The 26,345-nt window shown below is 55.6% G+C and overlaps 1 protein-coding gene across 7 annotated transcripts in view; it reads right to left on the bottom strand.

Moving 5' to 3' along the window:
• Positions 1–26,345, bottom strand: part of CTIF (cap binding complex dependent translation initiation factor) — a 281,791-nt gene that overhangs the window by 207,417 nt on the left and 48,029 nt on the right. For all 7 annotated transcript variants that reach the window (XM_072828536.1, XM_072828539.1, XM_072828542.1 and 4 more), the window contains exon 2: positions 3,355–3,561. In XM_072828536.1, coding sequence (XP_072684637.1) covers positions 3,355–3,534 — 180 coding nt within the window. In that variant the 5' untranslated portion in view covers positions 3,535–3,561. The remainder of the gene's footprint in view (positions 1–3,354; positions 3,562–26,345) is intronic.

Below are 26,345 nucleotides of genomic sequence, written 5' to 3'. Positions count from 1 at the left end.
TTTTCCACACTGCCTCACAACAAACAACTGTTTGAAAGCCCCTGCAAATGTGGACGTTCAAGCGTGGTCGGGCCCGACCGATTCCAGGAGCAGGAGCCAGAAGGGCAGGGCCCAGAGTCAGGGCACGTCTCTCTCTGCTCTGCATGTCGAGAGCACAGTCATCCCTGCAGGGAGGTCAGAGACACCAGGAGGGCCCCCTTTTTCCAGAATTATCTCCCTGGTGGCTGCTCTGGGAACAGAAATTCTACCATTTGTAAGGTATTCCTCTGGTCCTTGGACACTCCTACAGTAGGAACCTACCTACTTCACACGGAGGAGCCTCCGAAGGACACCCTGCTGGAGGCCAGTCGGGTCCACACAGTGTGCCCAGTCCACGGGGCCTGCTCCTGGGGAAGTCCACTCCAGGATGCTTATGGGAGTATGCAAGAGTTGGAGTGCCTAATTACTCCCCTCCCTGCCCTACGTGACCCAGAGAGGTGCACTGCCCTCAGGGGTTTTCCAGGCTAGCCTGGCCGCCCTTGCCCTGCCACTGCAGGTGATGCTATCGTTAGCTGTACAATGAAGGTGGCTCAATTAACACCTCATCCGACAAGGCACCCCGTCCTTGCAGTCACCTGTAGACTCCTCAGTCACCCACGCCTGCCTCAGTCCCTACTCCTTGAAAACTCTTCTCCCGAATTGCTGCCACCTTTTCGGGCACCTGCCTTTCCATTCTTGGTGATGTCCGCGTCAGTAATGCTGGTCCTGTACCCTGACAACCAGCTCCACTGCCCCTCTCCTCTGGATCCCTCCTCTGTCCAGGACCTCCACACTCAAGCCCAGCCTTTCACTGCCATCTGCTGCACCCTCTGCCCTGGATTTCAAATGCCCACTCCTGGACACTCCCCTTTCCTTCTCACTCCTTCTGGTGCCAGGACTCCAGCAACTCACCGACTCCCTAGAACCCTTAAGTCCACTGACCCACCAGCCTTCAGTATCCATCATCGCCTTGGGTCCTCACCCCTGTACTGACCTGGCTCAGTGGCAGGGAATGTCACTGTCCCGACTCCCTCCCTCCCTCCCCTCTCCCCTCCTCCCTCTCCCTCTAGTGTCATCACTGAGAGAAACCTCAGGCCCAGTTAAATTCAGTTCTGTAGCTCTGCATCTGCACCTGCACCATTATGGCTGAAAGTGACTGGAGAAACTCACACCTACATTGCACAATAAGGTATCATCCTAGATGCACGGCTACAAACCCAGAAGCCCCCTCTGTGTTTGTGGGTGAGCTGTTGGGGACCTGAGCCAAGGCCAAGCCTTCTCATCTACTCACGGCTGTTGCTCATCGAGCCTCCCCGCCTCCCTGCACCACTCCATTGATGCACAACATGCACAACTACCCTCCCCATCTCTAACCCATTTCCTTAACCCCTACTTTTTTTTTTAAGATTTATTTATTTATGATAGACATAGAGAGAGAGAGAGAGAGAGAGAGAGAGGCAGAGACACAGGAGGAGGGAGAAGCAGGATCCATGCCGGGAGCCCGATGTGGGACCCCATCCCGGGACTCCAGGATCGTGCCCTGGACCAAAGGCAGACGCTAAATCGCTGAGCCACCCAGGGATCCCTTAACCCCTACTTCTTGATAATCACCTCTCTAGTCAGGGTCCCCATGAGCACCCATAGCTCGGTCAGGTCATTCTCAGTCTTCCTCTTCCATGACCCAGCCACCGCCGTTGACACAGCCAACCGGCCTCCCATCTCCTTGAACAAACCCTGGTCTCTTGCTGGTTCCTCCTCCCACCCCTGCTTCCTCAGTGCTGCTAGACCCCCGGGGCTCAGCGCCAGCGCATCTTATCAATGTGACCCCCTTTGCTCCCTTTCTCATCCCGCTTTTGCTCTGCACTGTGGCCGCCTTGCTGCCCCTGGAATACTCGTCCAGCTGGGCGCTTGCCCAGGATATGTGCACAGCTCACCCCTCACCTACTTCGATGGCATCTTCCCCGATACCCTACTTAAAACTGCAAACCCCTCCTGACCCTCCTTATTCCCTATTTCATTGTCATAATTCAATATTTTCCGCAGCAATTCTCACACACCCCTACAATGTACATCCCACGAGGGCAAAGCTTTATGTGTCTTTTGCTCACTCCCAGGTTCCCAGCCCTAGAATGGTGTCAGGCACAGGGTAGGTGCTCAACACACACTTGTAGAGCAAATAATGGATACATTATAAGCTTATGCTGATCATGATTTAGAACTTCAAGGACACAAAAGAAAGCATCACATATGTCTCTACTTTTCTCTTGAGGCCAATTTTCCTCCTCCTTGACCACCATAGCCTTCAAATGTCCCACGTTGACCCCTGGTCCTGTGTTCCAGGTTTACTCTGGCTTTCTAAATGGTGGGAGGGTCTTCTGCCCACCGAGACAGGGAGCCAGCTGGGTCTTTTCTCAAAGCAGGGTACCCAGAGGGCTCCCCCTCTATGTGTCGGAGGAGACCCGGCTTGAGGTAGGACCACAAGTAAAGAGGTAAACACCCAAGACCCAGATCCTGACCAGGAGAAGGAACGCGTCCCAGGTCTCGTGCAGGAAACACCCTGCTTCTCTGCAGCTCTGGGGCTTGTAGGACCTTTGACCTTCCAACATTCCCAAGGCAGCGGGCTCATCCCCATTCGCAGGGTAAGAAAATCGAGGCTCAGAGAAGTTGAGGGGCTTGCCTGAAGTCACACAGACAGCAAGAAGCAAATCTGGAGCCTACCCTTGAACCAGCATCTCCCAAGGATTTACGGTGTTAAGGGAAGATGCAGGCAATGGCACCACTACCCTGAATGGCTCACACTCTACTCTCAAGAACTTGAGATTTCCAAATCTTGGCCCACAGTCAGCCAAGTCCACGTGCCACCCAAGGTCAGGGCTGCCACACTAGCCCAGGAGCAGATGACATGGACCCGCTGTGCTGGTCAGAATGTCCTTGGGTTCCTAACCGGGGAGGTGTCCAGAGCCCCCCCAGAGCTGCCAACACGGCCTGTAACTGAAATCAGAGAAAGTGTTCCCATGTGAGAGCCTCTTGTGACATGCCTTTTGAATAGGCAACCATCTCCAGATCTCAGCCAGAGCACAAGCATGTGGAGGCCAGGGAGAGTGCTTTGCACACAGCAGGCTCTCCGTGAATGTGCGCCAAGGAATTGTGAGTCTGAGAGGGCCAGCAGCTGTGGGGGTGGGATGGAATCGGAGCAGAGGGCCTTCCCGCCCGAGGCCACTCAAGCCTCAGCAATCAAGGGCCAGGCCACGAGAAGCTCGCCAGGTTTGGGGCCCCCAGTTCCCTGCACATGAGTCCCCGAGGCCCCGCACCCGGCCAGGCCCTGCGGGTGCTCACCTGGGAGATGTGGGACTGCGTCTGCTCGCTCTCGCCGTCTCCCTCCGTCTTGTCAGCCAGCAGCCCCTGCACCTGGTACTCCAGCACATAGCTGTCGATGAAGCGCTCCAGCTCCTCGATCTCCTGGGAGCGGCTGTTCCCAGCCTCAGACGAGGCCGACGCGGCGGATGAGTTCTCCATCCCTCCAGCTCAGGGGCGGCGTGGGGGCTGCAGAGACAGAATGGTGGGCGGTGAGAGGCGGGGGATGGGGGGCCTGCACAGCACCCCACTGCAGGACCACTCCTGCTCCCAGAACCTTCTCTCCTCCGTCCTGGCATCTTGGCCTCCCACCACCCCCTGAGCAGTCAGGGTGGCGCCAGCTTGCCTTGTGTGAACAATGTACTGCAATTCCCCCTGAGTGTGGAGGGAAACTGAGGCCCAGCAAGGGCAGGTCACTTGCCTAACTGGCCGACGCAGTAGCATGTGAGACATGGGGCATTAGTCCATACCTGGACCCCACCACCTGGGATGGGGCAGGAGACAGACCCTGCCTACCAGCCAAGCCACACACCCTGGCCTGGAGGTGGCCAAACCTACCACAAAGCAGAATGAAACAGGCCACAAGTGCTGATGTCTCTGAGCCAAGCATTGGATGTACAAGGGTCCCCCAGACACAAACCCTCTACAGGGCCTGGGGCCTGCAAGAAAATATCTCCTCCTAGAGAGATGCTTTTTCTTGGGACACCACGTGATCCCCTACATTAGGTGAGGCCTATGGGCCTTAACTGTGTAAACCCACCTTGGCAGCCTTGTTAGGATGCAACTCACCAGGACACACTACGCTCAGTCTGTGAGGATGACGAGGCGGGTTTTTAATGAATGGACATGGTGGGCCTGCTGGTGGTGTGGGAGAGCAGGGGCCAGCCGTGGACACTGTCTGGCCACCCTCCACAGGGGCACGACTCTCTCACTAGCCCTCGGGCCCTCTCCCTGTGGTGGCCGGGCATTCCAGGGATAGCTGTTGACGTCCACCCACAGAACTGAACTCCCTCCCGGACCAGGCAGGGTCAGTCCAGCCGCGGCAGGAGCCCAGGCCTGCAAGGACACCCCCACTGCTCACTCCTGTCCCCCAAAGCTCCCATCTGACTCCACCTAGAAGTGGGAGGAACTGCAATCTTTCTCACCTCTAGGTCCCTTCCCATAGGCTCTACGCCAGACAGGAAGGGGTCTTAAGGCTTATCTGGTGTCCCTTTCATTGTCTGAAAATTGGTATTTTCTGTGGGGGAGTGTATTCAGCTGGAGGAAGCACAGCCTGCATGTGGTTTCATCATCACAACTGGTAGAGTCGTCTCCTACCAAACTACCACCGGGAGACATGCAAGGAAGACCCGAGTAGCGCACAGGACTCTGGGACCACAGGGATTGCGTGCATCTAGAAAGCGACTTTGATTATAAAGGCAAGGTCTTTGTACATTTAAAGGAACATTTGAATTTCAGTACCTTGGATTACTGAGAACTTTTATTGGAACATAGTCATTCGCCAACTATCAAGGGTTTGTTGAGTTTTCAACTAGAACGGATCCAAAACAGGGCAAGGAATGGCCCACCGGGTTCCAGAAACGCTGCTGAGACCATGAGTGTGGACTCCCCCAGACCATCACCGGACTTTTCAAAGGTTGGTACTGGTGATGGGGAGGAACTGCCCGGGTGGACACACACATTTCTCAACTGATTTTCTGGCTCAGTGTTTGCATTTTGGAGGCTGCATAGGGCCCAGCCTCCACTGGACCGCAGGCTAGCTACAGAGGGACCGTGCAGGGCTCGCTCTGGGTTCCTGAGCTCAGCAGCCTTGGGGCTCAGAGGTTTGTCCACCTGATCCAGAGGGAGGAGTGAAAGTTTCAGGCCTGGGTGCCCTCATCAGAGGCCAGGTGTGGAGGCTAGGGAGGCAGTGGGTCCACAGGGAGTCAGCCCAGATTGGGAGAAGCATGCCTCGTGGTGTGGGGCCATAGTTGGAGGTGAAGGTGGGGATGTCCTGCGCTCCTTCCTCCACCTGCCATCCAAGGCCTAGCGTGGACTTACATCCTTCCTGCCACCCATGTCCACCTTACCCCTCCTGCTCCAAAGGTTGCCCGTGACCCCCTTTCCTACTCTATCCTTTGTCCTGGACACATGCCATGTGTGTAGGCAAAACCCTAAGAGGGTTCTGGGTCTACACCTTCTCCCAGTTACACAATCAAACATTAATTGAGGTACTCCTGGAGAGGGATTTTGCAAATATAATTAAATTCCCAATCAGCAGACCTTAAGATAGTGAGACTACCCAGGAAGGACTCATCCAATCACATGAGCCCTTGAAATCTGGGCTTGAGGGTAGAGACAGAGACTCAAAGCACAAGAAAGAGTCAACACACTGTTGCTGGCTTGAAGAGGAAGGAGCATGTGCGAAGAAAGCAGGCAGTGTCCATGAATTGAGAGCAATCCCTGGTCGATGACCAGCAAGGAGAAGGGCACCCCAGTCCTACAACCATAAGCAAGCAATTTCTGCCAACAACCAATGAGCTTGGGAGCAGACTTTGCCCCCCAGTCTCCAAATGAGAACTCAGCCTGGCTGACACTTTAGTTTGTGTCAGGATTTATAGAGCTGGACTTTGGACCTTTAGAACTGTAATAAGCTGGTCCTGTTTTAAGCAGCTAAGTTTACAGTCCTTTGTTACAAGGTGGTAGAAAACTAACGTGAGGCTCTTTCTGCTTCTGCTTTTGCTCACACTGTGCCCCTTACCCAGAGGCACCTTCCCCTTCCCTCTGCCTACAAAATCTACAAGCCCCTACACTCACAGAATATACTAGAACAGTGCCTCAGAGGCTATCTGGCGACTAGCCCACTCCCTTGCTTTCAGAGTGGGCCAGCGGCTAAGGATCCAGCCAGCCTTGGCCCGTGGGCACGAATACTGCAACTTGTAATAACAGGAATGGTCAATGTGCCCTGAGCCCATATCATATGCCAGGAACTCTTCCCAGCCCCTGATCTGCCTTCTCCCACTTACCCCTCACAGTAACTCCAGGAGACTGGTATAATTGTACTGGTTAGAAGTGAAGACTGAGGTTCAGAGAGGTTAGGTAAGTTGTTCTAGCTTGCACAGCAGAGCTCCAGGTGTGCCCACACCCCGCCGCCTCTTCATCCCACCTCCTAGCAGCCTGCCCGGGCTCTCAGGACATTTCCTACTTCTTGTTCTCTGTAACCTTTCAAAGCCCAGTGGGTTCTTCAAGTGCTGTGTGTGCTTCTTACTCCCAACCGGGCTGCAGGCTGCAGGTTGCAGAGGGCTGGGCCCTGTGCCTAGCTCACCGCCCAGCCCTGGGCAGATGGCCGGCCTCAGGGGGGGTGGGATGATAAGGCTGATGTCCAGAAAGGGCTGAAAAGGAGCTGCCTTTTCAGGAAAAGTCAGTGTCTAAGGCCATGCCCATTATTCCTCGAAGACTTCAGATCTTATCGAGGGCCTCCTGGCACACTTTACAGGTATAGGCAGAGGACAGGGCTTTGCAGGAACCAGGCAGGAGTGTTTCCAGGAGGATCAACTGCCTGGCTCTGCCTGCGGCCGCAGCAACCCTAACCTGCTCTGCCGGACTCTCCAGGCTCTTGCCAGCCCCTCACCGGGCCACACCGCAGCCCCGTGAGGGATCCTGAGGGCAGTGATCACTGCAGACGGGGACAGGCGCTGAGACCCATTCCCAGACTGCCCACGTTTGGTGCCCAGAGGGAAACAGAGGACTCCCACACCGGTCACTGGTCTTGGATGCCTCATGCGTCCTCTCACCATCTCGGGGCCTCTCCTGCTCCATCAGTGTCACACGACAAGCCTGACAGCACGTCAGCCCAGCTGCCCCAAGCGCATTCCGCCCAGGGCTCCCCTGACGCACGCTAGCAGATGCCAGCACCTGGCACCTGTGCCCTGGTGGTACGAGGAGCCAGTGGCTCCTGGGGGGGGGCAGCCCTTGACAAACACTCCCTCCTCAGTCTCTCAGATGCCAACGGAGGTGTGTTCTTCATGTTCCCTCAGCAGGTCGCAGCGGACTGAGCCCAGCTGCCCATGGTGGGGACCAGATCCATAACGCCCCTCATCCGGCCCTCCCTCATGCCTATGTCACTCTCCCCAGGGAAGCCCGTCCTTGGGGCACATCCAGGAACTCCGCTTTCTGAGAGAGAACCAGGCTGACATATCACCTGGACTCATTGGTTACATTCCAGAATGAGTCCCAACCGAGGCACTTTGCCTCTTCAGCAGAAACAAGGGAGGAGGGAGCTGTGGGGCGGGGGGTGGGGGGTGCTGTCCACCTCATCCATCTCCTCAGCTATCAGGCTGGAAGACCAGTCAGGCACTCACACCCCATTTTTAAGAATTGTGATAAAATATAACTATATATAAACTATGTAATATAATATACATGACTTAAGTGCACAGTTCAGCAGCCTTAAGTGTTTCCACCACATTGTGCAAGCAGCATCACTGTATTTCCAGAACTTTCCAGCATCCCAAACAGAAGCCCTGCGCCCACCCAACAGCTCCCATTCTCCTCATCTCAGCCCGTGGCGGCCACTGCTCTCCCTTCTTGGCTCTATTCTGGGAACCTCACGTAAGTGGAATCCAACAACATTGGTTCTTTTGTGACCAGTCTCTTTCGCTCAGGATAACGTTTTCCTGATTCATTCATGGTGTGGCATGCGTAGGAATCTCACGTCATACGTTGTGTTACAGTAACATATTGTGCACAGAGACCCCGTATTATTCATCCATCATCCATCCGTGGATATCGGCTTGTTTCTGCCTCTGGCTACAGTGACCAGAGCTGCCGTGAGTACAGGTGTGCACTATCTGGGTCCTTGTTTTCAGTTCTTTGGGGTGCATATCTTCAAGCTCTGCCCTGTTTTTAAGGTGGAAAGAATGAAGAGGCACGGGGTGAACTCTCAGGCCCGAGGAAGGCCAGGGAAACGCAGGGATGCTTTCTCAAGGGCTGGTTGCACTCCCTCCTGCCTGGGTTGGGGAGGGGGTCTCCTCCTCTTCCTACGCACACAACTGGGCTGCTGGCTAAGCTGAGAGGCAGGAGAGGAGTGAGGATCCCCTCCCCCGCCTCTGCCACGATGGTGATGGGGAGGGGAGGGACAAGCGGGAGAAGAAAGGAGAGGGTGGCTTGGCCCGGAAGAGAGGCTTCCAGGGGCAGCCATCCAGAGTGCAGGACCTGCCAGGCCCCACAGCCCGCCTGCCCCCCTCCCAATCCCACCCCACTGCCAGGTGACTACGACTGCAGGACAACCAACTGGCAAAGCTCAGGAACAGGGGAAGTGCTGAGGCTGTGGTTTGCTGGAAAGGGCAGGCGGCCCAGGGCCTTGAGGCAGGAGGGACGGGCCTGGTGAGCACAGCCGGAGGAGGGGTGCAGAGGGGCTGAGCCTGCGGAAGGACTTCAGGTGGGGGGTTGGGGGGGCGCCTTGGCCTGCACTGCCCAGAGGGGACTCTGGCCCATCTACAGCTGTCTGGTCGAAGGGACCGCATCCCAGTCCCGGGGGCCCAGGGCACCCCCACCCCCGCTGCGGCTTTACAGGCTCGCCTCAGGAGCCGGAAACAAAACCTCCTGTGTTCTCTGGTGAACAGGCTCCCCTCTCCAGGCCCACGCCCTACCAAGCGACTCTTCCCGGCCCAGGGCAGCGCGGCTCCCTTAGGAGACCCTCGCTCCAGGGGCTTCGGCCCACAGGGGCTCTCTGAAGTGTCTGTCCCCCGGCCCTCGGCCCTCGGGCCCCGCCTGCCTGTGCAGCTGTGACAGCTCACGGTTGCTCTGGCCGGCGGCTAGAGACCTGGAAGAAAGCAGCAGGCTGACATCACCGGGCACCCCGTGCGCCCAGAGACGAGAGGCTGGACCCGTCCCAGCCAGCTCAGCACGACTTTGTGCTCGCCCAGTGACAAACGGCATTAGCAGCTGTAAATTTAGCCAATCCCTTTAAGAACAGCCAGGCATTAGAGGCATTACGTCCTCCTGCAGTGCCCGGGGCGACTCAGTGACCTGCAAACCAGATGAGATGCTTCGCCCCCACTGCCACCAGCCCTTCTCTAGGGAATCCATTATCCCAGGCCCCAAAAGGAGGCCGCATGGCACCCCTCATCCCTCACCGGACCCTTCTTCCTCAGGCCTCTCGGTATGCAACTCACCCTGGGTCCCAAAAAAGGTCTCGATTTCTGTTTTCCTGATTTGTTTCTGCTTTCCTGATGTGGCGTTTGGGGGCTTGGGGCTGCTCTGGGATGCCAGGCCAGCTGCAGGGCAACTGTGCAGCGCTGGAGGGGGCGTGCTTTGGGCTCCGGGGCTCAGAGGCACTGGGGCTGGTGGACCTGTCCCCCGTCCCAGGAGTACTGCACCTCTGCAGGTAGAGGGAGGCACGTCTGGGTTGTGGGTGGGCAGCAGGGCTCACCTCCTTTTGAAGGCACCCACCACTGTGTGTACCCCGCTCTTCCCACAGCCCTGTGCCCCTCAGCCTCCCTCCCTCAGGAAAGCCCTCCTGCGGTGGGTTCCTGGTGACACAAAGCCCATCCCTTCTCCCCTTCTGGGCGCCCCTCAGAGTTGGTGACAGACAGCTTCACCCAGAGCCCACAAGGAGAGCCGTCCCCTCCCTGGGCTGTCTGTTGTGCTGTCCCCAGGACCAAGCCATGGGAACCCCCCTTGCGATGCCTGTGGCCAGCCCACCCCTCGGGGTCCGGCCCACGCTCCACCTCCTTCCTGTAGAAACAAGACCCCAGACAAAACGATTTCCCCTGGCCACCTGCAGTCCTCAGGCTCAGCCGCCCCACAAGTCTGGGCAGTGCTGGCCTTGGGGACTCTGGGCCACACCGATGTGTTTGCCAAGGAAACACAGAGGGACATGGGGACATCTCGGCACACAGGAGCCTAAGGTCCCCAACCACCGGGAATGGGAGAGTTCAGATACCCTCAGAGCTGAAGGCGACCTCAGAAATCAACAAGGACGCCTGGGGTCCTCTAGATGTCCCACAGCCCCCGCCCCAGAGTAACCCAGGGAGGGCATTAGCTAGCACCCTGGTTTGCAAACTGCAGGTCTCAGCTGTTTGCTGGGCTGCAGAGTAAACTCAGTGTAAAATAAACTCATGACTTCAGCATTGAAAAATAGACAACTAAATTGCAACTATCAGTGAGTGACACGCATTGTCAGCGCAACAGTGGTTCTATGGAACTGGCGCCTCACCTACTTGTGGAACAAGTGTTTCTTCTGGGGGCGTGGCCAAGAGATGAAGTAAAGAGGCCAGGTTCCTGCGGGCCAGCCTGTTTACACACATTCGGTTTCAGAAGATCGAAGGTGGGGTCTGGGATTCTGCATTTCTTTCTTTTTTAATTAAAGATTTTATTTATTTGACAGAGAGAGAGAGAGAGAGAGAGAGAGAGAGAATGCACTCCAGCGGGGAGAGGCAGAGGCAAGGGGGAGAAGCAGATGCCCCAAAGAGCAGGGAGCCGGATGAGGGGCTGGACCCCAGGGCCCTGGGATCACAATCTGAGCCCAAGGCAGATGCTTCGCCCCCCAGGCGCCCCAGGATTCTGCATTTCTAACTAGCTCCCAGCTGTTTTTTTCAGCTCTGAGGGGCTCGCTTTGAGTAGCCAAGATCTAAAGAGCTGCTCACATCCCTTCCCTTCTTAATCAGAGATCTCTCACCCTGGTCTGGAAATCCTCCATCTCGACCCCCAGGCCTGCAGGTCAGCTCCCTGAACGGGGGTGGAGCTTCCTTTATGGCCTACTTGGGGCGAGGCGGGAGCCCCCCCACAGGCTCAACTGGTACTTATTGGTGGACACTGCGGCCCCAGCTCCGCCCTAGGCTCCAGCCAGGTGCACAGCAGCACCTACTCGGAGCTAGCAATACAGAGCTGCGGCCCCGACATGTCCCACTGATCGGAGCAGGCCCAAGGGGCTCTGAAACCGAAGCTTCATGACCTGGACGGTCCTTAGAGAACGAGATGGTACCAGCCCCTTCCCTGTGCAGATGAGGACACTGGAGCCCAGGGAAAGGGGACGACTTGCTAGAAGCCACTCAGTCACCAATGGAAAGAGCCGGGCCTGCGACGTAGGTCCCCAGACTCCCTGCCGCTCAACAGCAACTGTCATGCCTGGAGACACCTGCTGAACTGACAGTCACCTCCCCTTGTTCCTCCGGTGACTCCCATGTCTCTGGAGCTCAAGCCTGCTTGGGTTACAATCATCATGTCAGGCAGCAATCACAGGACAGTCCTAGATACCAGGGAACCCCCACGTCACTGCTCTGGGCCCCCATGCTGGCAGCCCCGTGGGTCTATCAGAGCTCGCATGGAGACGACAAACGGGGCTCAGGCCTCACCAGCCTCCCTCGAGGGCTGCCTCCAGGAGCAGCTGAGGATGGACCAGATTTCAGGGCGAGGAGACGGGTCACAGGGGCCCAGAGAGGCAAGCGAGATGCTGTGAATCCTTCTCGCCTAAGCACACCGCCATGGCCCGCCCCAAGGAGGGCCTGAGAAGAAAGGCCGGGGGAGAGAGTGAGCACACCTGGTAGGGGGTGGACACCCACTGCCATCCACCCAGGGGACCCGATTAGACCCAGTCTCCAACCTGGGACTTTGCTCGGAGGAATGCCACCAGCTCTATGGAGGCCACCGTGCTGGCAGGTGGGCTGGGCCAATGGGCAGGATGACAGCCAGGGTAGGCTCTGGGGGGGAGGGGTCATCCCCCCCCTGCTCATCCCTGTGTCCAGGTCGGCTAGGTCCTGGGCCCCTGAGGTCCCCAGCCGCCTGGGCTCCCAGCACTGACCCCCACCTCCTCCCTCGGCACCCACCTCCACCTCTTCCCTCGGCACCTACCCCTTCACCCTCCGCACCCACCCCCACCCGCTCCCGACACTCACCCCTACGTGTTCCCTTGGCGCCCAGCACAGGCTGCCTCCCAACACCCCTCACCGTCCCCTGTGCTGTTACAACTCTTGTCCTGCTCTTAAGTATTTATGGGCTTTTATCTCACGTGGGCAAGACTGCAGGATCCTTGAGCCCCACTCCAGCCTATGTCCGTCATGCCCCGAGCCCAGGACGGCACCTGGTCTGTGGCTTCTCCACCCCCACTCTGGTGCCCCCAGCGCACACCTTCCCTAAGAGTGGGCCTCCTTAGCTCTGCCTCCCGCCGATGCTGGCCCAGGCTCCCCCGCGGCCCCTTCTGGCCCTTAGAAGGTTAAAGTCAAGGGTGCTGGGGTGGCCCTGTCCACCCCCCCACACACACACCAGCCACCAAGGTTGCCTGGTCCCAGGAGAGGACTCCAACCTCTTCTCACTCCATTCAAGGGCCTCCTTAGGCATTTCACTCCAAACAGCAGGGGCCAGGGGCCAAGGAGGCGGCCACCTGACTCCAGTACATCCCCGCTGGGCGTCAGGGGGCTTCCACATTTTCCCCGAGCTCAAGACAGGGTGACATAATGGTTATGGGCTTCAACACTGGTCAAATGGCCTCCTAGCTCTGGGACCTTGGGCTGCCACTTCCTCATCGTTGGAGGATGCTGAAGATGAGCGTATCGTCTCATAAAGTGTGGTGAGGATGAAGTGAGGACTCACGGGAAGGTGTTCAACCCAGCCAGGTACCCAGCAAGCCCTCAAGGGCCGTGTGTGATTATCAGTTGACATCCCAGGTGCCCCGGCGGTGCCCTCTGCGGTCTTCTGCAGTCCCCCTGGGCCCCCCGCCCTTCCCAGCGGAACCTTCTCCCGGGGCCTGGCTGCAGACACACGTCCCCAGGAAGCCCTCCTTGGCCAGTCTGGCTATCAGTGGTCCTGCTGCTTCTGAACTCCCGTTCTCCACACACCCCAGCACTCCCGAATGTCTCCCCACCCTGAACGGCCTGCGTCTCGCACGGACCTCCGTGTGGCCCTCCCTCGTACTCCCGTCCCGGGGCTGCCCTCAGCCCTGCCGACCTGCACAGCCTCCCGGGGACCCATTCTCTGTCCCCCACAGGCCCCCCACCCTCCGGCCTCCCAAACCTTCTCGGTTGATGGACAAGGAATGAAAGCGAACTCAGAGCGTGCCAGGAAGGGATAGCATCCGTCCTGCTCTAACCCAGCAACACCCTGTGCAAGTGCTGGGGTTGGGGCAGGAAGCTCCTCCGAGTGTGGTGGCCCTGGCACCCCACACCTTGCCTCTCAGGTGACACACTCTCTCCAGTGTCTCCCATGGGGCAGCCACGGTCCCCCATCAGCTCAGGCCCTTCTGGCAACAGCTCCAGCACCAGGGCCACGCGGCGTCACAGAGCCTGATGGAACCAGAGGCCTGGGACGGGCCCCCACGCTGGCCCAGAGCTGGGAGGGCAGGGCTGGCTGCCTGCGAGGCGGCAACCTCTTGCCTCAGGCCCACCTCCTGGAGGCAGCCCCAACCACCCGGCTCAGAGTGACCCGGTCCCTCGGAACCCTTGCAGCAGCCACCCACCGGGCCTTTGGCCTCTGCCCACGGCCACCTGCCATGACAGACTCATTCTGCAAGGGAGCTTGATAACCACAGAGCAGAGACTACAAAGGTCCAGATGGGCCACGTCTGGACCATGGGCATTTTATTTGGCCTGTTCAGTACTTTTTTTAAAAAAGATTTTATTTATTTGAGAGAGAGAGAGAGAAAAAAAAAAAGGGAGAGAGAGAGCATGAGCAGTAGGAGGAGCAGGGAGAGAAGCAGGCTCCCTGCTGAGCAGGGAGGCCAACTCTGGGTTCGATCCCAGGACCCTGAGAACATGACCTGAGCCAAAGGCAGACCCTGAACCAACTGAGCCACCGGGGTGCCCCTGGCCTGTTCAACATTTTAAAAATATCTGAGCCAACATGCATAACTCAAAATATTTCATGGAAAACTCCACATTTCTGATTTGCTGGAACAATTGGGAGATCCAGCAACACTGACCCCCCTTCCTCCTCTGCAACCATCAGCCAGAGCTAAGCCTCCCGTCTAGATACCAGGGAATCCATCAGAGGGCGTGCACTCTCCAGTCCCCACAGACTCCACCACCCCCTACTGCCTCCCCACGGCCCAAGCCTCCACTCTCACATGGCTCCGCTCGCTCACACACCTCGCCTGCCTGGCCTTCACAGGCACCTGAGCTGGAGACCCCCCCTGCAAGAAAGTAGCTGCAGGTGATCTGTGACCACAAAAATGAGGGGTGTCCCTAAGAGCTAGGCCATCAGACTCAAGGACTGTCCCCTGGGAGTTACCATGAGGGATCAACAAAGGACAATCCAAAACAAAAATATGCAAAGTAATCACAGAGAGGGAGAAAAAGATGTCTCCAGACTAGTAGGACTCAGCCCTTACCTGGCTGAAGATCCCCACTGAGCTATTCTGGGACAGTTGTGTCAGGCTGAAGGGACTAGGCTGCTGCGCTTGAACAAAGAAGGCAGCAGACCTCTGGACTCCATTGGGGAATGCGGACCCCAGCCTGGGAGCCTGGAGGGGAGTCCCCCGTAAATGCAGGGATGGCCCACCACGGTCCTGCTTAGCCTGACCTGGTCTGACGGGCTGCTTCCTTCCTCCACTAAACTATGTACTCTGAGAGGCCGAGCACGTGTCTGCTCCTGCCCGTATCCCTGGGGAGCCAGACCGGAGCCCACTGTCCACTCTCAGCTAATCCCTCTAATCGGCCTCTGCCCAGTATTTGATGCATTCCTAGAAATTCGAGAATGGTTAGCAGGTAACCAATGCACTGCCCCCTGTGGGACTAGCAGAGGGGGGCCTGGGTCTCCCTTCGGCTCAGAGCATGATCCGGGGTCCTGGGATCGAGTCCCACATCAGGCTCCCCGCAGGGAGCCTGCTTCTCCCTCTGCCTGTGCCTCTGCCGCTCTCTCTGTGTCTTTCATGAATAAATAAATTAAATGTTAAAAACCAAACCAGTGGAACCAGCAGAAAGAGCTAGGCTGGGCGTGGGCCCTCTCTGGCTAAGTGGCCCATCTGCATCACACACGATGCTGGAGGCCCATTGGGCAGCAACCAGGAGTCTCGAGCTCCATCCAACGCCCAGGGCTCTCACAGGTCTCCCTGAATCCTCCGGGAACCATGGGGAGATATAAAAACCTTCACAGCAAGAGCCCAGGAGCATAAAGCCTACAGAAAAGCGAAGGCCAGACCCTTGCTCGATGTGTCTCCGGGACCTGAGGCAGCAACCCCGGGCCGCCTGTGCCTCTGCTTGGAGAACCCCAGGGACAGCTCCTCCCATGCAGGGATAAGCGCCTGTTGACTTTTACCGACACCAGAAAAAAAAAACCATCAATACTACATTCCCCACAGACTTCTGGTTTCCAAATTGCTTTCCTGTGCTAAATGCTTGTTATATAGCGATGTGATCCTCAGGACAATCCTATAACGCAAGCGCCGTCCCCAGGTACAAACTAGGAAACCGAGGCAGAGAGGAGTTGCCCGAGGTCACCTGGCTAGGAAGAGGCTGAGTCAGGATTTGACCCCAGTGGGGCTACTCTGATTAACCAGCAGGGAGGTGCCCAGAGTTCCAATGACTCACATTTCTATTCCTTGCCCAACATCTCCCCCGAAGCTGCTGTATTTGGGGTCATTCCCCAAGTGGGCCCTAGAACCTGCTCCAGGTCATGGTTTGTACTTTTGCGGGGTACCAGAGGGACTTGCCGTCAGATACCAACTACCCAGGCAGCAGAAGTTATCTGGGAAGGGGTTCTTGTGCCTCTAGGGTCCGCCCAGCCGAGCACCATCCCATTAGTTGCCTCTCAATGGCCCCAGGTGTGAGGAAGGCTGGGCATGCGTCCCCACCTCTCTTTTACAGATGGGGACGTGTGGCCCACTGACAGAGCAGGACTACAACCCGGGCCTGACTGCAGTCCCATGTGTTTCCCCGGGCCCAGCAACATCTCCGAGTCCCGCTCCCTGCGGCTAGAGCCAATGCATCCCTCAACATACCCGCCATGTCCCACCGTGAGGAGATGAAGCTCTGAGGGATGAAGTGGACAAGGAACAGGATGGAAAGCCAGACCCTTGTGCGTCAAAGACTTCAGGAGAGAGGGTATGGGAAAGTTAAGCACTGTAGACCACAAACATTTGCTAAGTTATCTCTACCTTGGAGAACACAGAGTCCCAGTGATGGGATGGATGGCCACGCTGGGGTGAGAGTGCTTGGCCAAGTCCTTGTTGAGGACCCAGGTATGGTAGGTCTCCCGAGGTTGATTTCTGTCTGGGATGTGCTGGGGTCAAGTAACTGGGGAAACCAGGTAGCCAGAGAATCTGAGCTCCAGATCACTCTGGCTGGGCATCCACGATGGTCTGACTCTTGAGGACAGGGATCACTTTGTCTTTCCCATCATTATATTTCCAAGGCCTGGCACAAAGTAGGATTCCACAGAAGAGGTGAGGGAAGGACCCCGGGCTACCCTCGGGAGAGAGACCTGTGGAACTGCCTGCCTGGGCATCTGTGGCTCGTATGGGCTAGCTGCAGCAGGGTCCCCCAGATGGAGCCCATGCAAGGCAGACAGCCGCCTGGCAGCAGATCCAGGATGGCTGTTCTTATTAACCCATCACAGCACAGCGCTCGGGCTCCACTTCCCATTGCCCTTGCAGGTAACTTCACCCACCAGCGCGTGCCAGCGGCCCATAACCTCTTTACACACAGCAGGAGGAGTATCTGTAGCCCGTTACAATGCAGGGAGCAGGCCGAGTGGTTAACTGGCAGATAATTAACTGAGAAATTCCCCAGAGCCCTCTGCACACTCCTCTGAGACGGGAGACAGAGATTGTACAGGCAGAAAGGGGCCTCCTGCTGTCTCAGCAAGTCACTGGCTTTCGCCCCAGAATCCTAGGAGCTTAGAAGCAGAAAGGACTTTACAAATCATTGAGTCAAGTGTTGGCGAGGACGTGGAGAAATCAGAAACCCTCACACACTGATGCCGGGCATCAGAAATGGTGCAGCTGCTTTGGGAAACAGCTTGGTGGTTCCTCAGATGATTAAATGTCAATATATGTTAATATATGACCCAGCGGCTCTATTTGGAAGTGTCTCCCTGAGAGAAATGAAACCATATGTCCACACAAAAACTTGTGCATGAATGTTTTTAGTGGTGTTATTAATAAGCCAGAATATGGAAACTACCCAAACGTCCACCAACCGATGGTGCATAAACAGAGTGTGGTGTACGTATCTCTCTCTCTCTCTTTCTGCATCTAGTGGAATATTACTTGGCCATAAAAAGGAATGATGTATTGATACATGCAAAACATGAATGAACCTTAAAAACACTGTGCTAAGTGAAAATCACAAAAGAGCACACAGTGTATGATTCCATTAATAGGAAACATCCAGAATCAGAATACATGGGCAAAAATTTGATTGGCAGTTGCTGAGGGCCGTGGTGGAGACTGAAGCAGGGGAGTAATGCTTTAGGGGAGGGCTTGGTTGGTTTTGAGGCGATGAAGGTATTCTAAAGTTCTGGTTGCCTGTATCTGTGATTACATAGAGAACCACTTAACTGTTCACTGGAAGGAGGCGAGTGGTACGGGATACACACTATATCTCAATAAAGCTCTTTAAAAATGTAGTGCATTTATACACTCTAGCCCCAGGATAATTGCCTTGGGTTGGAATCTCTGGCTGATTAGCTTGGAGATCCATCAGAGAAAACTACAGCTGTAAGAATCAACTGAGACTATAAATGAATCAACAAAAAGCCTGAAAACCTGAGTCTAATTTCCCACTGAATCTGGGAGATGTCTTTAACTTCCCTAGAAAGGATTGTACTGCCTCACCAAGGACGGGGATGCATCTCTGGGTGTGGCTCTATTCATCTATGTCCCATCCATCCACCCACCCATTCATCACCCATCCATCCACCCACCCATTCATCATCCATCCATCCACCCACCCACCCATTTATTATCCACCCACCCAACCATTTATCATCCATCTACCCATTCATCATCCATGCATCCACCCAATCATTTATCATCTATCCATCCATATATTACCCACCCATTTATCATCCATCCATCCACCCTCCATCCATCCATCCATCCATTTATCATTCATCCATCCATCCATCCACCCACGCATTTATCATCCATCCACCCACCCATTTGTCATACATCCATGTACCATCCACCCATCCATCCATCCATCCATATATCCATTTATCATCCATCCATCCATCCACCCACCCATTTAACATCCATCCATCCACCCACCCATTTGTCATCTATCCACCCACCCATTTGTCACCCATCCACCTGCCCTTTTGTCATCCATCCATTCGTCCATACATCCATTTATCATCCATCCACCCACCCACCCATTTATCATCCATTCATCTACCCACCCATTTATCATCCATCCATCCATCCATTGGTCATCATCCATGTACCACCCACCCATCCATCCATCCATCCATCCACCCAACCATTTATCATCCATCCATCCATCACCCACCCATTTATCATCCACCCATCCATCCACCCATTTATCATCCACCCATCCATCCATCCACCCACCCATTTATCATCTATCCATCCATCCACCCATTTGTCATCCATCCATCCATCATCCATTCATCCATCCATCCATCCACTTATCATTCATCTATCCAGCCAGCCAGCCACCCATTTATCATCCATCCACCCACCCATTTATCATCCATCCACCCACCCATTTGTCATCCATCCATCCACCCATTTGTCATCCATCTATGTACCATCCACCCATCCATCCATCCATCCATCCATCCATCCATCTCAAAAGCATCTAGTCAAGCTTTGTGTTAGGTACTAGGGATACAATAGGAGATGTGGGAAAGAAAGGTGGTTGACATCATTTCTGTGGGGCCCAGAGCAACAGCACCAACACACAAAAGGAATACTGAAAATGTGATTTTTATCAGCTTGCTCTAATTGACAGAAAAATGCAAATACCACCATGTTAGTAAAACAAGGAGAAATCTTAGAAAGCAACGTCATCAATTGTAAGACCCACCCTTATTTTATGTGCCACAGAGAAAAGGGCTGGCAACTAAACTATGACATAATGCCTTAATGACAGTCCTGCATGCAGACAAATTGGGCATACGAGCCTTGTGTAGCTTTGAGATTGTTTCCTCTCTTCTGAGCCATTTGGAGATTTCTCCTGCCTTTGGTTTCTCAGCATGCCTGACATCTCCAATTCGTTTTTCTTTTAATATTTAATACCCAAACTGTTTCCATTTAATCTCTCTCTCTCTCTCTCTCTCTCTCTCTCTCTCTCACTTCCTAGCAGTGAGGAGCAGTGCAGGGGAAGAGGTAGAGAGAATCTTAAGGAGGCTCCTCGCTCAGGGTGGCTTGATCCAACGACCCTGAGATCATGACCTAAGCCAAAATCAAGAGTCAGGTGCTTAACTGACTGAGCCACCCAGGCGCCCCTAGAGAGGAAGGCCAATTCTTGTTGCTTTACAAGAATGTATGAAACTGCACTTCTTCCCCCAACAATGAACATCTGCTCTCCTAAAACCAAATCAATGCCCTCCTGCTGCTTCCATGCCCGTCTGCCTACATAGTAACCTCTGGTATCATTAAGTAATCACGGTAAAGTCTGAGGACAATTTCGAATGATGATTACACTTAACACGTGCATAACCAACGATGCCCCTAATGTCTGACAGTCTGAGGTCACAGCAGTCTGAACAGCATGACCGCGTTCACTCCTACTCAGGCCATGCTAGCTGTCATTCCTGCGTGCGGCAGTTGGCTAGCAACCGTAAGATGTGCCTTGACTTCGTGGATGGTAACATGTGGAAAAAACCCAAACCAACCATATGCCTCCTAGAAGCAAGGAAAGGGGCAAGCCCATCCTCTCTATCACAGGTGGGGACACAGGAGCATGGAGCTGCAACATGACATGGCCCAAACCAGAGGCCCAGGACTAGCATGCTTGTCAGCAGGGATGTGTCCCTGTTTTATTTTCTATTCCCTCAGGCTACCTCCAGGAGACTGCCACCTCTAAGCTTCTCTTATAGTTTCTCACTTAAAAAACCAAAAACAAAAAACCAAACCAAAACCAACAGTCATTTAGAGCATACGTGACAGTAAGAATTACACATCGGTCCATTCAGTGTTCGCCCTACAAGTCCCATGAAGACGCAACGAGAAGCCCTGTTCTAGAGTCACAAGTGGGCAAAGGAGGACATTAGTTTAGGCCGCCACAAGCCCCCATTCCTGCTCCCCACAGCCTGGTCCCTAGCCTGCCAGTCAACAATATTGTGAAATGTTTATAGATGAGACCAATAATCAGGTGTTGTCTTGGCGTCACATGCTCTCTCCATGGGCAGAGCCCCCAGGGAGACGGCCTCCCCATCAGACTGCCTACGGCAGCATGGAAATGCCCTTGCTGAGCCTGACTTTAGAAAGCACCATGTGTGTTACGTGCAGGAGTTCAGGAGACCCTTCAGGTCACTTCTCAGTACCTGAACTCACTGCTTGCTTCCTGGAAATACACCTGTCTCATTGGGCACTGGATCAAGATGGGGAAAAACACATTTTTTTCTTTTGTGAACCTGGCATTGCAGACCTGGCCCCTCAACATTAGCACAAGATTAACATAGTCAGGTAACTCTCTGCTGCAACAACCATTTTATTTTATTTTATTTATTTTATTTTTAATTTAATTTAATTTATTTTATTTTATTTATTTATTTTTTTTTCTTTTCCCGTAGCTGGATAAAGAATGCGTGTAAAGCCTTTGAGGTGAAGGTAGATCCAGTTAAAACAAGTGGAGATACACTTTCCCAGATGCAAGGCCAAAACCTGAAGGCTGAAACCAGAAACACACTTGCACAACAAGCAGGAGAACAGAGGCTTGTGCAAACACCCGTTCTGGGCAGCTGACCAGGCGAGCACACATCTCGGATTTCAGCAAGGGGCGCATCTCACCAGGGACACACCAGTGGGAAAACGTAACTAATGTGAGACAAGCCACACTGGGATGGATGCAGCAAGGAGCCACCTGGGGCTGCTCAGGAATATCGGGGTGGGGGGGTTAGGGGGTGGGGGAGGAAAGAACTGGCTGTGTTCCAAAACATAATAAAGAATTTGCCTGTCTCATCCAGCCCTATCCAGGGGAGGAAAAAAAAAATACCCACTGTTATGGTCTGATTTGTAGTGACAGAGCTGGGAACACCGAGCTGTCAGAGCACAAGAGAAATAAATATTCCTTCAGTGCGTCCCAGGCCCTTCATCCCGGCTCTACCCTTGGCTCGGAGCGCAGCAATGCAGTCACTCCCTTAGTGAGTGCCAGGCCCCCTCTAGACCCCGGGGTACCTGGTGAGTGAGCTGTGGCCTCCGCCCTGAGGACGCCTCCCGGGGTGGCTGGCAGGACATTGTACAGGGTAGGCATTCCTGTCGGGAGCCACAGTGACACAGGTCTACACGCAGGGACCGGAGTGGACAAAGGCGGCTTTCAGAGCCACATGCTCTGCTGCATGGCCTCCACTAAGTGAATTCTCGGGTCCTCTGTCTCCCCAGCCCCAAAGCAGCTAGACATCTGCTTCCCTTGGCAGTAGAGACGATGAGCTAAAAAAACCTGGCAAAAAACCTGCGACGCCGCGTATCTGATATGCTTACCTTGGACCCAACAGCCATTAGAGGCTCCATCAGTAATGGCGATTAATAATCATGTGGGGGGGAGGGGAGAGGTACAGGGTCAGAGGGTCACATTCATTGAGTGACCTTGGCGGAGGAGCAGCAGGCTTCGAGGTCGTGGAGGGGAGGGGCCCCAACGGAGGGACCCCATCACTGGGCAGCCTGTGGGTGGTGCCCGGAGGCCCTGACACTGCATCCTCTGCCCTCACCCACTAGTCCCGTGGCTGGGGCAGGGGCCCCTAAATCCCCATCCCGGGCAGCCTGGCAGAGGAGTTGAGGAGTGAGAGTTGACCTTTGCCACAGAGGCAGGGACCTAAGTCCTCGGGCCATGTGACAACCCCGCCTGCCCACAATGAGCCAATTGACTCAGCGAGGCCTCACGGTAGGACAGGGACGCACGGAGGGGAGGCCGTCTGGCCGAGGCACTTTGCGAAGCCCCTGGTCCTGCCCGGCCTCGGGGTGAGTCCAGGACGTCTGCCCCCCTCCGCCCCAGCAGCCAGGGAGGCCCCGGCAGAGTGAGCGCACGGCCCCTCTCCCTTCGTTCTCACGCTGGCGCGCAGCTGGCACGGAGAGCAGGGCCCTCCCGCAGGCTGCCCACCCTCGAGGCCCACACCGAGGAGACGCCGCCTCCCAGCCGGCCGCGCCCGAGCCCCCCGCTCAGCCCAGGCCACACACACGTTTGTGGTGTCCGTGCTGCCACCAGGCCTCTCCCAGCTCCCTGCCACCCGCAGCCAGGGGCTCCCCCCGCAGCGAAGGGGGCAGCCCCTCCGGCGCCTATGGGGCCGGACGCCCTCTATGCCCGTTTTAAGGCTTTGGTGCCCACACCCCCCTGGATGCTGTTCCCACCTCCACTGGACAGTGAGGAGACCGAGGCACAGGTGGTTATTGGACATGCTGGCACCTTCGTGAGCCGCCCTCTTGTCACATCCCATAAAGGTGAGATGGTTACTCTTCAGGTGTCACAGGCCAGAGTGTGCTGGGAACGACAGGCTGGGGAGGCTGCCCCCCGTGGTGGCCTGGTAAGGGGCGGCCCGGGCACCCTCAGCCAGGGCCCTTGGAGCGCTTGTCATGCCTCACGTCTAGGCGTCTTGTCTGTGGACCCGAGACGCAGGCAGGGCCCTGACCCCGGAGGTGGGAGGGTCTCCCGAAACCTCGCTCAGCTGTAGGTACAGAGCCAGGCGCCTCCCGGACTTGGCCTGCTGGGCGCCAAAACGTCTCATGCTCAGTGGCGCCGGCGGCTCCATCTCCCTGATGGATGGACTAGTCGGCCCCGGGGGATTATTTACAGAGAACTGTAATGACCCGGCAACATTCATGTTAGTCTATTACGGAAAAAGCATAATTTTTTATGTACATTAGTATCTCAAGTATATGAAAAGGCACAGAAAAATGACTGAAAACAAAAAACCCTCCTCAAACATCTCTCGGAGGTGGAATTAAAGGTATGTCTTCTGTTTGTGCTTTTTTTTTTTTTTCTAAAAGTGAGTTTGGGCATTTATTTAAAGATTTTATTATATTTTTAAGATTCTGTTTATTCATCAAAGAGAGAGGCAGAGACACAGGCCGAGGGAGAAGCAGGCTCCCTGTGGGGAGCCCGATGAGGGACTCTATCCCAGGACCCTGGGGTCACGCCCTGAGCCGAGAGCAGACGCTCAACTGCTGAGCCACCTGGGTGCCCCAAATTTGGGCATCTTTATAAGAAAAAAGCATAGTTTAGTTTAAGAGGAAATAAAAGGTTGGATGTGGGGTCCTTTCTGCTAGTTAATCGCCCGGTTGAGACGCTGGTGTGGAGGGGCCTGGTCACACGGGTGGAGGGCATACCCACGCCACGCTGCAGGGCCCGTCCGCCCACACCCCTCCCACCCAAACACTGCTTATTTGTGATGCCTTTTGCGCGCCTGAGCTGACACCAGGTAATCTGCTCTGCCAGCCAGTGCACTAGGGCCCCTGCAACGGGGACAGCATCCTGCGCACTGGTCGTCCTGTGTGTCACTGCTTCACCTTGTTTGGGCCAGAGGTGAGAAACGGAGCTATGATCCCTGCACCTCCACCCCCAAAAGCCGGCTGGGAGTTGGAGGCCACCACCCACTTCATGTCCCTCCCAGCAGCGGATCCTCCTGCTGCCAAATAGCGAAGGGAAGGACCTTTCCAAGTTCTGATCTTTAAAGCTTAAGAGCACAGAGATGGCAGGTGCCATACGCTCATTCCCGGTTGCCCCCGCCTGCCCCCTCAGCACGCCCTGCTGCTCCAGGGTTGGGCGGGGGGGCGCTTTCTTGTCGGATTCTGTGCCCGGGGCTGGAGGGCAGGCAGGCAGGCTGCGGGCACATCTGAGAACCTTGGAAAGTGCCAGCTCAGCCCCAGAGCGGAGATGTGCCTGCCACACCTCCTGCCCTGCTAATGACACCGCACGTCTAACTTCCTTCACACGGGAGCCTCTAAAACCTTCAATGTGCACGTGCAGAAGTTCACAGGCTGAGCCGCATGGTTTCGATGGTCTCTGGTGACCTAGACAGCAATGAAGGTGTGGGGCACGCCTGTGCCTGGCTTCAAGCAGGAGAAGTCCGGCACCTGGTAAGACCCCTAGAACCTTCCTGGTACCCTTAGCTGCGGCTTCCCTGCCCACCTGGGCTCCCTGCCCACTGTTTCCGGGCCTGGAGCTTGGTGTGTGCAGAATTTGGCAGCAGGGGCCAGGAGTCAGAGGATGGATTGGAGAAGCTGAAGCAATGAAACAGAAGGTGCCAGAGGCCACATCTTGGGCTATCCTGCGGGTATTGAGTATGGGTCTGTCCCGCATTGGCTGCTGAGTCTCCTCATTTAAAGCAGCCCAAAGGCTCAGGTGAGAGAAGAGAATACACCCTAGCAAGGTCCTCCTTTAGACCAGGGGACGGACCCGCACGCCAGCACACCGGCTGCCTCCTGGACTCGTTCCCACCCAGACAAGTCCCACCCACCCCTCCTGTCCAGCAGGCCTGGTCCTCCGCTAGCAGAGCCCCCTCATGAGAAACCGAGGTGGCTACAGGAACACACGGTCAGCCTAGCTGACCGCAGGGCCCAACAGCTTGGCTAAGCTGGGGGTTCTCTACCCTGCTCACGCCACCCATTCAGGGTTGAATGGCATCTCCCCAAATTTTGTATGCTGCAATCCTAACCTCCAGTATCTCGGAATGGGACCTTCTTTGGAAATAGAATCACTGCAGATGGAATGAGTTAATACAAGATCATGCTGGAGGAGGGTGTGTCCTTAATCCAACGTGACTGGTCTCCTTGCATAAATGGGAAATTGGGACACAGACCCCCCCCCCCCGCCTCCCCACAGACACACAGGGAGGAAGACAAAGTAAGGTGAAGGCAGAGATCGAGGGGACGCTTCTACAAGCCAAGAAATGCCACAGACTGCCAGCAAACCAGCCCAAAGCAGGGGGCAACACGGAACAGATTCTCCCTCACAGCCCCCAGAAGGAACCGGCCCCGCCGAGGCCTCGATCCCGGGCTTCCTGCATACGGGAGGAACCGTGATTGAATGAATCTCTGTGGTTGAAGCTACTCATTCTGTGGTACTTAGCCATCCAGTGCGTGACGCACCTGCCTGCACACGTGCATGCACCATTATACGCAACACACACCTTGACACACTCACTGGTGACATATTTTGTGTATTACATACCACACCCTAAAGTGGAAACTGAAAGATAAAAAATTAAATGGAGCTAGGAGCTTTCACATTCCTCTCAGGTGGGGGTTAGGGACCCCACTTTGGACGGTGCTCGTTCCAGGTGGCAAAGCGGGCACTCACCATGGATCTCTGCTCTCTGGGCCCTTCCATCACTTGCAGTCTGGAACCTGTAATTCTGATTGCCACCCCCAGCTCTCTGATGGTTTCCCCCCGGAGTCTGAGGTCCTGGCACAGACCGTGCTCTGGCGGGGTGGGGGGTGGTTCTGCGTCCCTGAGGGCCTGGCCCTGCCCACACGTGGATGCTTGCTCAGGGCCTCCTATGGCTAGCAGAGCACAGCAGGGCAGGAAAAGGCCCTCAGGAGCGCAGCCCCCATTCCCTGGATCATTCTCATGTTCTCCATCCTTCAAAAATAAGGCAAGGAAGGAGCCAGCTTCCAGGTGGGGCCGTGGGACACCTGTCTTTTGTGAGAACAAAGAGTCCTGGCCCCTTGCTCTCTGCTAGCAAGGTCATGGGAGTGCACATAGCGTTTCCAGGTGAGGAGGGAAGGGGCAGCCCAGAAGGGAGGGAGAGAGGTAGGCAGGGAGGGGTGATGGCAGCCAGAGAATATGTGTGCATTCCTTCCAGAAACCCCAGCTTGGCCTTGCTCAGCTGCCCGGCTCCTGGCTATACAGCCTATGCCAGCCCCTCCCCAGCAGCCAGGC

Source organism: Canis lupus, chromosome 6, assembly GCF_048164855.1.
Source record: "Canis lupus baileyi chromosome 6, mCanLup2.hap1, whole genome shotgun sequence".
In the NCBI taxonomy this organism is placed as follows: domain Eukaryota; kingdom Metazoa; phylum Chordata; class Mammalia; order Carnivora; family Canidae; genus Canis; species Canis lupus.
This window is presented reverse-complemented; position numbering and strand designations above follow the sequence as displayed.